The 15,404-nt window shown below is 44.5% G+C and overlaps 1 protein-coding gene across 2 annotated transcripts; it reads right to left on the bottom strand.

The window, feature by feature from the left end:
* Nucleotides 1-1,132: 1,132 nt before the first annotated feature.
* Nucleotides 1,133-15,143, bottom strand: taf1c (TATA-box binding protein associated factor, RNA polymerase I subunit C). Of its 2 annotated transcripts, XM_049603572.1 has the most exons (15): nucleotides 14,693-15,143; nucleotides 12,723-12,834; nucleotides 12,328-12,377; nucleotides 11,785-11,880; nucleotides 11,588-11,655; nucleotides 11,254-11,504; nucleotides 9,948-10,079; nucleotides 9,529-9,646; nucleotides 9,331-9,402; nucleotides 9,105-9,240; nucleotides 8,390-8,518; nucleotides 7,898-8,096; nucleotides 7,636-7,773; nucleotides 5,879-7,269; nucleotides 1,133-2,993 (listed from the first exon to the last, which is right to left on the bottom strand). In XM_049603572.1, the coding sequence occupies exons 1-15, from the start codon at nucleotides 14,807-14,809 to the stop codon at nucleotides 2,721-2,723; spliced, it is 3,282 nt and encodes a 1,093-aa protein (XP_049459529.1). In that variant the 5' UTR covers nucleotides 14,810-15,143; the 3' UTR covers nucleotides 1,133-2,720. The 2 variants fall into 2 exon arrangements, with proteins under 2 accessions (XP_049459529.1, XP_049459531.1); XM_049603574.1 differs by lacking the exons at nucleotides 11,588-11,655; nucleotides 12,723-12,834; nucleotides 14,693-15,143 and having other exon boundaries at nucleotides 12,328-12,367.
* Nucleotides 15,144-15,404: the final 261 nt, after the last annotated feature.

Here is a 15,404-nt window from a genome sequence, read left to right as displayed (position 1 = left end):
TGTATAAGTTTGCGCATTAAAAGTAGGGATAGACCGATATGGATTTTTTAGGGCCGATGCCGATTCCGATTTTTTTCCATCACCCTTAGCCGATGACCGATTATGGACTGCCGATTTTCTTGAGCCGATATTTGGGGCCGATACTGCTTTTGCTCCCTCAATTTACATCAAAAAAATGACACAATGATAACAAATATAACAGGTCTCAAGTTTAAAATAAGAAACATTTATTGAACAGTAAAAAATACTAAAACAAGATGGAAAGTTGAGGTAGAACAGGTAGAATATTATTATTATTATTATTATTATTATACATTCAAATAAAAAAAAGAGTTCAGTGCTCTTAAATCTTCCTGTAATGTCTTTATAAAATAAACAAATATTTAAGCTGAAGCATAAATAAAACAACAACTACTGTACACAGTAGGATTCGCTGCATGTGTGCTGCAGGGTCTTCAGCAACACAGAGCTGCCTGTGGATGCCTGTCTGTAAATCATGCCAGGGAAAAATAAATCTGCGAACCCACGCGCGTAGCGGCCAATGCCGATACAAGTAAAAAAACTCAAATATCGGCCCAATATATCGGCCGGCTGATGTATCGGTCTATCCTTAATTAAAAGTGCTTTTTTTCGCCACTGACTGGTTCAGATCGCCAGCGCTATCTCTGCATACTAAGCGTTTCCCTTACCTCTGGGCTGTGTGACGTCATCTCGCGAGAGCTTTGCTCCACTGTGTCTGTAGCTCTCTCTACTCGTGGGACAGCCGTTTTCTTGAGGAAGAGGTATTTTGGGATTGGATGTCTTCTCTTCTTCGGCTGGCAGTAGTCATCTTCGGAGAAGTGAGTACTGCAGACCCGATGGTCTGCAAGGCGCAGTGTCTGGACAGGAGTGTTAGCGCCACTCTGAGCGACGCTCAGCATGGCTCCTCTGTTTTCTTCCAGCAACAAGCAAAGCTCTCGCGAGATGACGTCACACACAGCCGACAGGAAGTGAAGGGTAAGGGAAACGCTTAGTATGCTATTTACAGAGATAGCACTGGCGATCTGAACCGGTCAGTGGCGAAAAAAGCACTTTTAATGTGCAAACTTATACGGGACGCATTTGCCCCCGTTACCGTTTTAGCTCGTTTCGCGGCTCCCGGCTGCATCCGCCTCCCTCAATACTGAACCAACTTTAGAGCGAGTTGTACCTATGAATCATACGCACACATACACATGGGGAAATAGAGCCCAGGTTGAAAAATACCAAAGTTATCCTTTAATGTCAGCCTAATCTCAGTTATAAAGGTCTCAGACAGCTTGAAAAGCAGCAGCCTCCAGTCAAAGGACCATATTTTCCCATGTTTTTGTGTCTAAGTGACGAACGGGAGCAACAATTTTAGAAATAAGTCCAGTATTGTGAGAGAAACAGGCTGCAGTGTAATCACTTGACGCATGTTTGCATCGTCAGTTTACGTCCATTAAAAATGTTTGTTTTTGCTACCAACAGTCTCAGATTGTTATTCTAAGTGTCTGACAACATTATGAAAGGATCCCTACAGAGATAGAGCTTTGTGTTAAAGAGTCAGATCCTTTTTGTTTAACCAGAAACAGCCCTGAAATCACCATCACCAAACCCACCAGACTCCATTTAAATAAACAGTCATTTTATCATCATGAAACACACTTCATTCAAAGTCGACAGAAACAAAATAAAACTCATGAAAGCCATCTTGCTTCATCTTTCCACTGTTCCAACAATCAGCAACTCTGGTTGGGTTGAAATTAACCCTTAATTCACCAGTCAGATGTGACAACATGCTGCCTCTATACACGCTTAAATTACTGATTATTTAAATGGAGTCTGGTGGGTTTGGTGATGGTGATTTCAGGGCTGTTTCTGGTTAAACAAAAAGGATCTGACTCTTTAACACAAAGCTCTATCTCTGTAGGGATCCTTTCATAACGTTGTCAGACACTTAGAATAACAATCTGAGCCTGTCAGTGACAAAAACAAACACTTGCGTGGACGTAAACTGACGGTGCAAACAACCCAGAGTGGTTACATTACAGCCTGTTTGTCGCTGCAAGCTGCAGCGTTCTTGAACAATACTGGAACAATTTTAAAAACTGCTGTTCCCGTTAGTCACTTAGACATAAAAACGTGGAAAAATAGTGTCCAGATTTTTAACTACTGAAGTTACTCTTTAACCCGTCTCCATGACAGACAGGAATAAACGCCAAACCTGTAACAGAGTTAAACATCAGCTCAGTCAGTGTGAACACGTCATGGAAAGCAAATCCAGCAGCCTGAGTGACAGCTTATTTGACATACCTTACATTATATCTCTCACACACACACACACACACACACACACACACAATATCACCTCATCAAACAAAAGGCACGTGCACAAAACAATAATAAAGTCTGCTTAGTCCAAACCAACCTGCAGTCAGTCTTCAGCCAGTTCGCAGACGTCTTCAGGTCACTGACAGTGCGATGGATCCTTCTCCAGCACTCAGTCCTCCATTAGATCCAATTTGTTCATTATTCGTACAATCCCAGTGAATACCATTATACATCCGTTTAACAAATCCTGCAGCAGCTGACGACGCCCACAATGTGAAAAACAGTCCTTTAAATCTGACACCGGTCAGTCCAGTCTCTTGTCTGTCATTTCCCCGAGTAATATGAACACTTGTAGTATTCCAAACGATACAGAACAACACAGCGCTGAATCAAAATCCCATCCGCGACTTCTTCTTCTTGGGCTGCGATCCCTGTGATCCCTGTGTCAGCGCCCGTCGACCCTGTGAACCCTGCAGGAGGGACTGAGACTGGGAGAAACTCGTCCAGACGGAGGAGTCCTGGGACGGATCCATCCTGAGGCTCCTCTGAGAGACGGACTGGGAGCTGCGGAGCTGAGAGGAGGACAAGGACAGAGGTGGAGGTGGATGGTGCATGGCGCTGCCCTCTTCCAGGAAGTAACCGTCATGCTGCGAGGGCTCATCCTGGAGACAGACGGGGGAGAAACAGTTAGGGGCCTTTCGTCCTCGTAGTTTAAAGATTTCAGGTACGTACGAAGTATTTGCAACGCCCACCTCTACCTCCCGTTATTTCTGGTCCATGCCCACAAACAACAGGGTTTTAACAGGCCCATACTGCTGGGTTTATGTTGTGTGACATTTGAGGACATTACCTAACAGGACCTCAAGTGTGCAGTCACACTGGCGTCCCTGTGAGGCTGTAATGTTCACGAAAAAATAGAAAACTCAACTCTTCTGTTGTTGTGTTGCTGTGCCTTGATGAATCAGCGGTGAGTAACTTTTCCATCCTGCTGGCGTCATTTTAAGTGGATACAGAAGCCACGGTGACGCTTTCTAAGAGCAACTAACTTAATGTCTGTCACACTAATCCAAAACATGCACTGATTAGAGTTCTTTGTGTCAGTCAACTCACAACATCTTGTACAGCTGCATCCAGCTGATCCACGCTTCTCACCAGAACCACAAAAATGGTACCAAGCATATATGAGCTCAATACAGCTGTAGTGTGAATCAAATTACACGAATAGCAACTTTTAAATCAGCCTATATCTTTGATCATTATGACGAACGTTAACTGTTACTTTCATAGAACTGAATGTCGCTACTTTGAAAGGTTATCGACCGAATAACGTCGGTACTACAGAGTAGTGTTGCAGGGTATACTGGTACCAATGGTATGCCGCGGTACTTAAACACCACGGTACACATGATACCATAATGTTGGAGTACTGTAGTACTACGGTGCCTCACGGTACCACTACTGTGGGATAAGTTCAAAGTCCAATCGTAAGAGGGTGAGTGTCCATGCGCCATCCAATAACGGCGTGTGCTGGCCACCTGGCACTCGATATGCGGCTGCAGTGGTTTGTATCCAGTGACATGTCAGGTATTAGCTGAGCTACTGAGTATCTTTGAGCAGTGAAAGTTATTATTTATTTCTTTTTACTTGTAGGCTAGATTTGTTTATATATGCTACAGTGATTTGTTTTCCACAGAGCTCTACGGTGCGAGCATTCTACTCGCATTTGTGACTAAAAATTAGCCTGGAAATCCAGACCCAAATCTAGAAAGATTTAGGGTCTGGCTATGAGTAATGCAAATGGCCCAACTCGAGGGGCGGCACCAAGCATGCATTTGAAAATATCACTGCACGCAATTGGATAACACTACGACCAATCAGAACAATACACGGGGTGACGTATCCAGAGCTTAGCTACCAGCGGAGCTAACTGGTAGATTAGACTCTTGCTGTATCCGGTCGGCAAAACAGCAAAACATCCTTCTTGCAAAGGAAAGACTCGAGCGCCGTCTTCTGTTCCTCTTTTAGAGAAAAAGCCAAGTCTAACTCGTTCATTGTAGCGGCCAAAGCCGTTTCAAACAACTGGTGTTCATCCGTAGCCATCTTGCAATGTTTACTGACTGATTCCGGACTTCGTCGTCGCAGCGCTGTCGTCATCTGTTTAGCTCGCCTCTGGCCCGCCTATATCAGATACACCGATGTGATTGGTGCAGCTCGGCTCCAACAGCATGGGTAACAAGCATCATTACTGATTGGCAGAGTGACTCGCTGAGCAAATTCAAATTGTGCTCTCGCGAGAACTCTGGATTTCCAGGGTAGCTAAAAATAGTTTTGTGCGAGCAAAAGAAATCATTCAGCACGCTGTGAGTACAGATTTCAACCAGCAGCAGAAACGAAAGGCGAATCTTGCCGGTTGTGGGTTGAACGGGGGTCACAGACAGGAATACAGCGGAGCACTATGGCCACCGTAAGATAAGGCTCACCAGCGACGGAGAAGTCCGGCTCCAATAATGTCTTTTAGTTGGTGTCATGACTGCCCAAAAGTACCTGGACAGCTGAGCCGTGGCGGCACACAGGTATGTGACGTGTCAGAGGAGAAACAAGCCGTTCACATTTCTCTCTTTATGGCAGGTAATGGCCCACAAACCTCACCGCACTTTAGGGACTGTTCTTTACTTTTGAAGGGACTGTTCTTTACTTGTCAGGGGAGGAGGGTGGCTGGTTGATTTTTATTTTATTTATTTATTTTATTTTGATCCCCCCTATGTTAATCACTCATTGATGCTGTTTATGAAGTATGAATAAGTCATTAAGTAATTTATTCCATTGAAATATCATTGATGTATTATAGAAAAGTGATTTATCTTTTTATAAATGACAAAAGGCACATCTGCCTCATTTCTGCTGTGGTATCGTGATGCTACTCAGAACCGTGATACTTTCACTGGTATCATACCGTGAGTCCCAATATTGGTACCGCGACAACACTACTGCAGAGTACTGATTCAGGTTACTCTGACTTCATTTCACTTAAGCCATGTTTCCACCGACACTTTCTGTACAGTGCCACTGAAACAAGTTTGCCACCCATACAGACATCTACCTCAAGCCGAGATCTGTTGAGCGTCTCCACCGCAATTTTATTTTGCGGTGTGTTAAATGTTGTAAATTAATAACAATGTTGAAAACTAGAAATCTAGACATATTTTTTACGACTGAAATTACGTTGCTGTTGTTACAGAGAAAGCAAAGTACCTTAAAATGGTAGGGTTGGGTAACAGTACCAAATTCCAGGTACTGGTGTCAGTTCGATTTCAATTCAATTTTATTTATAAAGAGGGTTTTAAATCATATGATGTCCCTCTGTCCTTTGGACCCTCACAGCAGATAAGGACAAACTCCCCCAAAAAAGGACTTAAATGGGGGGAAAGATGGTACAAACCTCAGGAAGAGCAACTGAGGAGGGATCCCTGTTCCAGGAGGGAAAGACCAATGTGAACGAGTTGCAGACTCAGATGACATGTTACTGGACACAACTCCTTCCTCTTACCTGTGGTGCAAACAGAGAGTGGAGGTAGTCCTCAGCTGGACGTCTGCTCCTCCTCTGACTGGCTGGTGTCGGGTCAAGTTTTGGTGTCTGGGTCAGAGCGAGGGTGCGGAAGCTGCTGGGAGTCTGCTGGTCGCTTAGTTTGTCTTTAACAGGTGTGGGGGTCAGTCTGGGGACTGGAGTGTCAGTCTGCAGGGTGGAGGGTGTTGTGGCTCTTGGCGTCCCACTCTCCAAAAAGCCATCCACCTGAGACAGCTTACCTTCTGTGTCTGACCACGCCCCCTGGCTCGCCGCAGAGGACCAGCCCGTCGAATCAGAGAAGTCGTTCAGCTCTGACTGGTAGCTGACGGACGAGGTGAAGCTCCCAGACAGTTCCAGGCGTCGACCGGAGGCTCTCTTCGCCTCCTTCTCCCTCCTCCTCTTCCTCCTCAGAGCCTCCACCTTCTCCTCCCTGTTGAGCCCCAGCTGGTCCTCCCACCACGCCCGCCACACCTCCTCCCCCTGCCAGGAGAGGGTGAGGCGGTGGCTGATCTGATCTGTCCAGGCGTCTGTATACACAATGTTTGGCACCATCACCACGTCCTGAGCACCGAGGGACGCAGAGGTGGCACTGTGAACCAGCAGCGAGCGCTTTGACATGCACGCCCTCAGATCACGCCTCAGGTTCTGCACACGCTCCTCCTCTGCCGAATCTCTCGCTCCATGGTCAGACAGGTGGAGGAGGTCTCCAGTTTCAACTGTGAGGTGCTGAAGGGAGCGTGGGCGGGGCTTCTTCTCACGACTCTTGTGCATCAATTTCTGGAGCCAGTGTTTCCACGTGACAAGAGCGCCGTCGCTGAGCTTCACTGGAGTCGGACTCTCAGAGGAACCAAAACTCCCAGAGCCGCTGACAGGTTCCCCAGGATCATCAGCCACCTTTCCATCTTCCACACCTGCGTCCACTTCACTCGCTTGATCCAGCTCTGGATCATCGTTGACGATCACCTTCAGGTGCTTCAGGTTTCGAGCTCTCCCTCTGGACTCTGAGTCCTCAGAGGAAGAATCAGGGTAGGCGTCCTGCACTCGTTGTTCCCTCTCAGGTGTTTCAGCCACAAACCTCAGTGCAGTCGGAGCCTGAGTCGGCCCGATGACGCCCTCATCGCTCGACGTGTCCGATACAACCATCTGAGAATGCGGCTGAAGCTGTTTGGCTGTTTTTCTCCCTGAAGTCGTGGCTTCTCTCAGAGCTGGCTGTGGCAGCGGTGCGTCGTCTGCAGCGGGAGGTCGGGAGGTGTCCGGCTGCTCAGGCTCGAGGATCTGGTAGAAAATATCTCCCGCCTCCGTCAGCTGTAGGATACAGATACACTCCTCGCCACCTGCCTCTCTTCCTCCTCTCGTCTGGATACACGTCAGACCTGATGACCAAACAAAACTGTGTCACTCTGCAGTTACACCTCCAAAACACTAGTTGGCGATGGGGTTTCTGTGCTGTAATGTTTGGTTGATTCAGAACACACAGTAAACACACAATAAACACACATTAAACATGGCTTAATAGAGACAGTTTCAAACACACGTACACAAATCAGCTTCACTATAACTCGCAGCATTCACAGACAAACACTTGACTTTATCTGGACACATTTTCCCCACCAATACAACATGCTAATGCTACTACTATGCTCTAATTGAGACCTCTGAGATTGGACACTTTCACACACAGCTAAAGCTCTTATAAACACACACACACACACACACACACACACACACGGTGTCCATACCTGCAGCAGGTGAGGACAATCTGTTGGTTGCGGTGTCCAGGCGGTGCGGGATCTGGACAGGAAGGTGTTTCAGACTGTCTCTGGGTCTGTGCAGCGCCTGAGGAGGACCTCGACTGGAACAGGCCTCCACTCTGCCTCCTGAACACACACACACACAGATTACAAAGGGACCAGTACGCTTAAACACTTGTGAGATTTAACAGTAACATGTAGAAAAGTTACGGCGCGATGTTCTCGTACCGTGCCGCCCCTATCGACTGACCTGAGTACTGCAGCAGCGTGATTTCCTGAGAGCTCTGGGACCCCAGCAGGATCTTTGTGGTCCTAGCCCCGCCCACTGCCGAGCCAGAGGACGCAGAGCCACGAACAGTGTGACAAAACATGGGCGGCGACTGCATCATGTGATCCCACTTGATCATGGGCATGCAGGGGAAACGCTCATCCATAATGTACGTCGAGTACTGACAGAGACAGAGAGTTCAAAACTCCTGAAGACTTGTTTTCCTCATACAGACACACCTGTGAGAACCCTGACACCTAGTGGTAAAGGGCAGGTACTGCAGCACTACATTGCAATGGAAATATTCTACTTGTGCAGAATTTAGACACATTTCCCCAAAAACAGTCTGAGATATTTGGTGTTGTTGGAAACGTTAGCATCTCTACTAGAACTTGTAAAATGTTCTGTGGGTTTGAACAAACTCTGGACGAGCTACGTGTTACTGCGTGTAACTCTGTGTTAACACTGAGGTACCTGTGTGGTGATGAGGTGGTGGAACGGGTGGACGTCTCCTAGATATCTGGACAGAATGAGTCTCTCCCCACTGCGACACTCTGGGGTGCTGCTGATACGAAACAGAGTGTGACTCGAGGCAGGACTCACCTGGAGGACAGAGGAGGGAGAGGATGGACCGGAAGGGTTAGAGGGGTAAAGGAGAGAGAGATGAGACATGAGTGTCAGAGGGAAAGGGAAAGGCAAGAGAGGAAGGAGGATAAGGAGTTTCACAGTTAGTCTAATGTGTTTTTGCTTTAGGTTACTCACGCAAGCGTGAACGCTACAACATTTTGTGTTGACTCGGTTCATACACGTGAACATCTTGCGTCACATGCGCATGAAATTGCTGAGTTGATGAATGAACTTCCGCTCGTCCTCGGAAGATCTTATTGTTAGTAGGCTATCACTGCGCAAATCGGTCACTCTCGCAAGTAAGTGTAGGACACGAAATCGCACTACTCGCTTTATTCGCGCCGCTTAATTCATGTCCACCACATCCATCGTGTAGCCAGGAAGGAATTTGCTTCTAATTGCATCCTTACATTGACTTTAAATGTAATTCCCTTGCGTGAATAGTTTTCTTCACGCCCGGTGTGAACACAACGTAACAGGTATTTTTGAAAACGGATATCTTTTCCCTCACTCCAAAACCTTGAGAAAACACTGAGACAACCACCTCAGTCTATGGTCTCACCCTGATGTCTGTGAGCTCCACCCCCGTCCTGTCTGCGTACAGCATCACCCTGGGATGGGCGGAGAACTCGCACCATCTCCACGACGACTTGGCGTTGAAGTACAGGTTGTCGTCTTCCTCTCGAACCTTCTGCATCCTGATGACACAGAGCGTCACTTTAACTTTCATCAGACTTGATACAGATAAAACTCGTAACTGTGAGAAGAATCAGTGAAACCGTTCTCACCCTCTGCCGACAGTCCACAGATTGGCCGCTCCGCTCTCACTCGCCACCAGAACTTCACCTAAAACATGAGGACTGACACACAGCAGATGTTTCGTTTCTGTAACAGCTTCACCTCAGAACTTCCTGTCTCCAACCCTCAGGGCTGCAGAGGGAGTTGAACTCCCGCTGCGGCAGTGTCGACGCCTACTGATCGCTCACCTGACGCTGATACAGGTCGCCACCTCTCTGGTGTTGACAACTTGCAGCAGACGAGGTTCGTCTCTTTCAGTGAACCTCCAAACGCCACACAGGTGATCTGACCGCACTGCAACACAACCTGCAAACAACAGACCAACAAAAACTTTATTCAACGACTGAGATGAGACGTCGACGAGCTAAAAATAGATCTCTGAGAATAAAAACTGTGACGAAATGTTTGTCTTGTTTTTGCTGACGAGACGGAACTATTTCCTTTAAAAAGACAAAATATTTTGAGCATAATGATTTTACTTAGACAAAAACTGGACTAAAACTAAGAATAAAAAACAACTAAAATGTGATTAAAACTAAACACTGATGCTAAATGTAAAATTGCTGCTAAAATTAACACTAAATAAATAATACTTTCTCGTCCTTACAGTCGTTGAGCAGAGAGACGGCGCTGATCTGTCTGACGGGGCCTTTCAGCTGGAAGCTGAACGGGTCATTGCTGCTGGCGTCCACACAGGAAGAACCTCCTCTGTGGTGCTGCAGCTCCACTCTGTGGAAGTCTGAGGTACTGTGTTAAGAACCAGAGACACAACGCACGAGAAACACACCACTTTGCTTCACATCTACCTCACAACTTATTGTTTTGTATCACAAAAGAAATGCATATTAAAGGGACAGTTCACCCACAGGAAGTAAAAAAAGAAGAGTACACTTGCAAGATAAATGTGACACTTTCTAATGTCACAACGGAGGGACAACTACGCAGGTTGATTTTAGCGCTGCTCATCGTGTGTAGTTCGGTAGAAAGAAAATAGTTCCTACATGAAACTGCTCACAACAAGGTCTGTGGATTATGTTGAGTAATCAGGTCATGATTTCTGGAAAGAGACATTGATGTTGAGTTTTTCAAATGTATTTTTTTTTGGCGCTTTGAGCACCACAAGCTGAGAGAAGGCAGACATCTGTATGGTCTCTGAGGGCTTGACACTAACTTTTTTCAACTAAGGAGCACATGTGCTCCTTAGTTGAAAAAAGTAAGGAGCACACAAAGAGCTTTAGGGGCACAATGTAAATTGATCAAATAATGTGTTTTCCGTAATAAACGTGATGCAAATAGACATTTACAAGCAAAATTATTTAATGAATGTACAGAAAGGTAAAATCATCAAGTTTAATTTTGTCTTTAATGTTATTATATTATATATATTATCTTTGCAATATGATTATCTTATATAATGTTATTACTATCCTAAAACATTCTCCAGGTCCTCTGAAACTCTGCAGGACTTATTTCCACCCTGCCCAGCAGCGGTACTGTGGCGAACGGTCCGCCGCTTAACCCGGTCCGTCTCCGCCACACTTTGACTTATTTCCATGCTGCCGACAGTGGGACTTATATTCATTGTGCCGACAGTGGCTTGGAAAACCACCCATAACCGTGTCACACGGGGAAGAGGGAAGAGGGAAGGCGACTGGAGTTCCTCCAACATTTGCGGTTAGAGTATTTTTTTTATTGACAAAAATATAGGCTGCTTCGGCTGACTTTTTTATGCGCACATGTGCCCCTAAATATTTTTTACAGTTCGCACACACCTGTTTTTAGTTGCAAATGCAAGTGAAACCCTCGCACTGTCGAGTCCTGTCTCTGTAGTCCTGATTTTGGGGTGAACTGTCCCTTTAAACAACCTACTGGTTTTAAATATCTGTCATTATTCGATGTGGTGTGCAGGATACTGAGGCAGTCCAGTCCCTGGCTTCTGGGGTAGAGGAGGCAGCCGCGCTGAGAGTCGCTGCCGCTCTGTGAGAAGGGCACAAAGGCCAAAGCGCCCCCTGTGGCTCCTTCAGAGAACAGCATGCGGTCTCTCTGCTCCGTCAGCTCCTCGTACAGCAGAGGACCCAGCAGCTCAGGAGGCACGGAGGGCACCACGTCCGACAGCAGGGCGCTGTACTTGTCCAGCGTCCTGCAGGAATACGGCTGCGGACATCTGGACAAAAGATGTGACATGCCGAAATAAAAACACCAATCAGACGACAGGAGATTATTCACTGATTGGTCAGGTCCACTCACACTTTAAACTTCAGCGTGTCGAGGAATTTTTTCAGCTTCCACATGGGGATTGAATCCTTGCAATTTTTCTGCGTAACAAAAATTCAAAAACACCATAAAGCTGCCAAACTGATGTCGGCACATTGTTTATTTCATCTGACAAGTATTCAAACATTCATAAACAGTCTTTTCACAGAGAATCTGTTCTTGTATCTCACCTCTCTCCTTCCGTCTTTGAAGTCGAAGTTGCTGCTCAGGATTTCACCCATGCACCCGAAGGCGTCCTGGCAGTGGTCCATGAAGAAGTTCTGCATCTAAATACAAATCATGTTTATAGACTTCACAAGCTGAGAATAGATATGGTTACAGCTTGACTGGGTCAAAGCCCGGGGCGGAAACTGTGGAGCATGCTCAGAGCGCCTCGGCCAGTTTGGGTCTGACTGACTGTATACATAGAGGAGTCACATGATCTGGGTGTGTTAGTCCGACTTTGAGAAATCTGATTTAGTGCAATTTTAGTCGAACATGTTTACACGTATTTTAAAAGTTTGGTTTTAGTCAGACTAACACAATAAATTAATTTTTTCTAAAGTCATGTAACTGTCCTGACTGTTACCATGGATAAATACTGAGACACAATGACGGATAAGTTCGACCACAAAACGGTGGACTACGTAAGTACGTGATGGTCATTTGTGATTACTGTGCTGATTAATTTGGGCTTGTTAAGTGCCAGGGTAGAAATGAACTGTCACACTCACATGTTCTGTGAAGTCCAGTGGATCTGGAGGCGTCGACGGCCAGAGGAAAGCTGGAAAACATGTTTACAAAAATATGTGAAACAAATGCAATCACTAACTGTCACATAATACAGAAAACAAATGGAAGGTGTATACAGTTTTCATATGTTTGTATGAAATTTTAACAGGCTGAATTTTCACTATTCTCCGAAAGGATTTAATAAATATAGAAAAAGAAAACAGCAACAGATTTGTGTGTTATCTCACTGATTCATTAGTCATTTATCTTTACTTAGAGTACAACACATCAGGTGTTTAGTCTCAGCACTGCAGACCGGACCCAGAGGGTGAACAGGGACGGCTGTCTGAGCTGTGAATGACCTACAGAGAGGTAAAACCAGCTGCCAGGGACTCACAGTTTTTCGGGGACAGGAGAGGAAGCGGTACCGGCTCAGTGTGACGCCACGTCTCCCCTCTGGCCTGATGTCTGGATGTGAATGTCCAGCTGGAGAGAGGACCAGAGCTGCCCTGAAACCACAAAAACAGTCAATGTTAGACATTATAAAAATGACAGGTTGTGTATCGAGTAGTTGAGTTGAGTATTATTTTACTTGTGTTATCATGCATAACATTATAATTATTTGTTTCTTTTGTTGACAGAACTGGGCGTCCAGAAGTTTCAAGTGGTTTTACTTGATTCTTTTCTATTCTCTATTATTTGAGTCCTGAGTGAAAATAAAATTAACTAGGGATGCATGATAACATCGACATGTCATCCGTTTCAGCCAATATTAGCTTTAAAATGAAGCATCAGAACTGGCACAATGACTACACATTTAAAAGTATTTCATATCTCCAGACTCCATCTGCTGGTGGGCCGTCACAAAAAGAGTCCGCGTGTATAATATGGTGTCCAGGTAAGTTGTTTTATATTAGCATATCTGATATCGGCAAAGAATCCAATATCGTGCATCCCTAAAATTAATAATAGCTCATTATTCAATATAAGGAACTGTACTTCATCTATCACACAAAGGAGCTGACTTTAGAATTATTATTTTTTTGGTACATCATGACCCTTTCAGAAGCTATGGATAATTTATCTTCAGCCTCCCTGAGTGAATATCCATGATAGAAAATAAAGAATAAAATTTGAAAATAAAATCCTGGGGTTGAAAAAGTCTTGGTTTTTCACTTCTGTCTTGCATGCAGGTGTGCAGAATTATGTTTATTGATAAATTTAAACAGGCTTTGGTGCAAGCGGTTTATTTGATTTTTAATCTTAATCTTAAAATCTGACAATTTTTTTAGGTTTATATAACAGTTTCTGGCTATGATAATAGTTTTCTGTCAGCGTTTTTTAATGACAACATGCCTTACAAACCTGCCGGCAGGAGTGGGGAAAAAAGTGGATAAATCGATATCATTATTGGTTATAGGCCAAACAAGTTGTTCTATATTGGAAAAAAAAATCCCATATCATGCATCCCTAAATTTAACAATAGCTTATTATTTAATATAAAGAAGTATATTTCATTTATCAGAGAAAGGGGTGACCTACGAATTTTAATCATGACCCCTCCTGAAGATTCAAATATTTTATCTTGAGTTTCTCTGAGTGACTGGTGGAAAATACGTGACCCTTCCTCCACCATGAATAACCATATATTTTAAGAAAAATTAAAAGTTTGAAATAAAATCCTAGGGTTAAAAAAAAAGCCTTGGTTTGTCACCTCTGTCATGCATGCAGCAGCGCAGAATTTATTCTTATTTATTTATTTATTTTTCAGGCTTTGTCGCAAGTGGTTTATTTCTTGCAAAATTTTAACTAATATGTAAAACGTAGTGATTTTGAAAACAAATGCCATGGTCACACAAGGGCCATTGGAAAATTTAAAATCAGACTTTTTTTTTTAGGTTTATATTCAATCAAATCAAAATTATTCATATAGCAAATTTAAAAACAACCACAGTTGACCAAAGTGCTGTACAAAATAAAAGAATGACACAAATATAAAACAGAATAAAAGCGGTACAGACAAGTACAAACATGAAGAGATTAGAAAACTGTGTAATATTAAAGTATCTTGCTGTAATAAATGGTCTTAATTTGACAAATTTCAGCATAAAATGCCTTCAAACCCGCCAGCAGGTTTCTTAAAAATAAAAACAGTCCCTCCACAGTGGTTAAAATAATTGTTTGAAATTGAATTTGTGGTTAATAACTGCACATTACGTTTAGGTTTTAACAGCAAGCACCATAAATAAATACCTGCACTTTGATTTTGAGACAGTTTATACATAAATACAGTCATAACTGAACCTGGCTTGGCTCATCCATGCACTGACATGAGTGTGTGTGTCGCTGAGTTGACAGCTGACCCACCTGAGGTCTGACGCGGTCGTAGCAGCCCCAGCTCCCGGCGCTGTGCTTCAGGACCGAGTCCGGAGGTCCGCAGTTATAAAACGAGGGAAAGAGCTGCTGTGGGAACTGATAATCCATCTTATGTGTCGTTAATGAATATTAAACAACTGTCCGGGTGTCTACTGATGTGTGCGCTGCTGTTCCTGCGCCCTCTCAGTGTGTCTGGGAACAAGTCTGAACATGTTGTTCCTCGGCTCAGCTAACGTTAGCTCCCCGGCCCCCGCTGTTAGCTAGCACCCACAAACACCTTTCTCCTCTTCCGGTCATCATGACACGCGCTCCGCACCTCGGACTACACCTGTTACACCTTGAAGCAAACAGGGAAGCCAAAAAGACACTAAACGGTGGTAAAATTGTCCCAAATCCTCAGTGTGTGGCTAAACACGTGCAGCGTCGCGACCGGAAAACGACAGTCAAGTTCCGCGGGTGAGGAGCTAGCAACAACAACAATAAGACTTCCGGTTGGTCTGCTCCTGAAAGTGGGAAGAAGATGAATGACAAGCGTCTGTCTTAGCAAAACAACAAAATGACAAGATAAAATATAGGATGACACGACATGTAAAACATGTAAAGAACAAACAAAAAAGAATAGGGAAGTATATCAGTAATATCGTCTTTCAAACATAGTAATTCGGGCTTTTATTTTGAAGGGAGAAAGGGAAACCGGATGTCT

Source organism: Epinephelus fuscoguttatus, linkage group LG18 (assembly GCF_011397635.1).
Source record: "Epinephelus fuscoguttatus linkage group LG18, E.fuscoguttatus.final_Chr_v1".
Classification (NCBI taxonomy): Eukaryota; Metazoa; Chordata; class Actinopteri; order Perciformes; family Serranidae; genus Epinephelus; species Epinephelus fuscoguttatus.
This window is presented reverse-complemented; position numbering and strand designations above follow the sequence as displayed.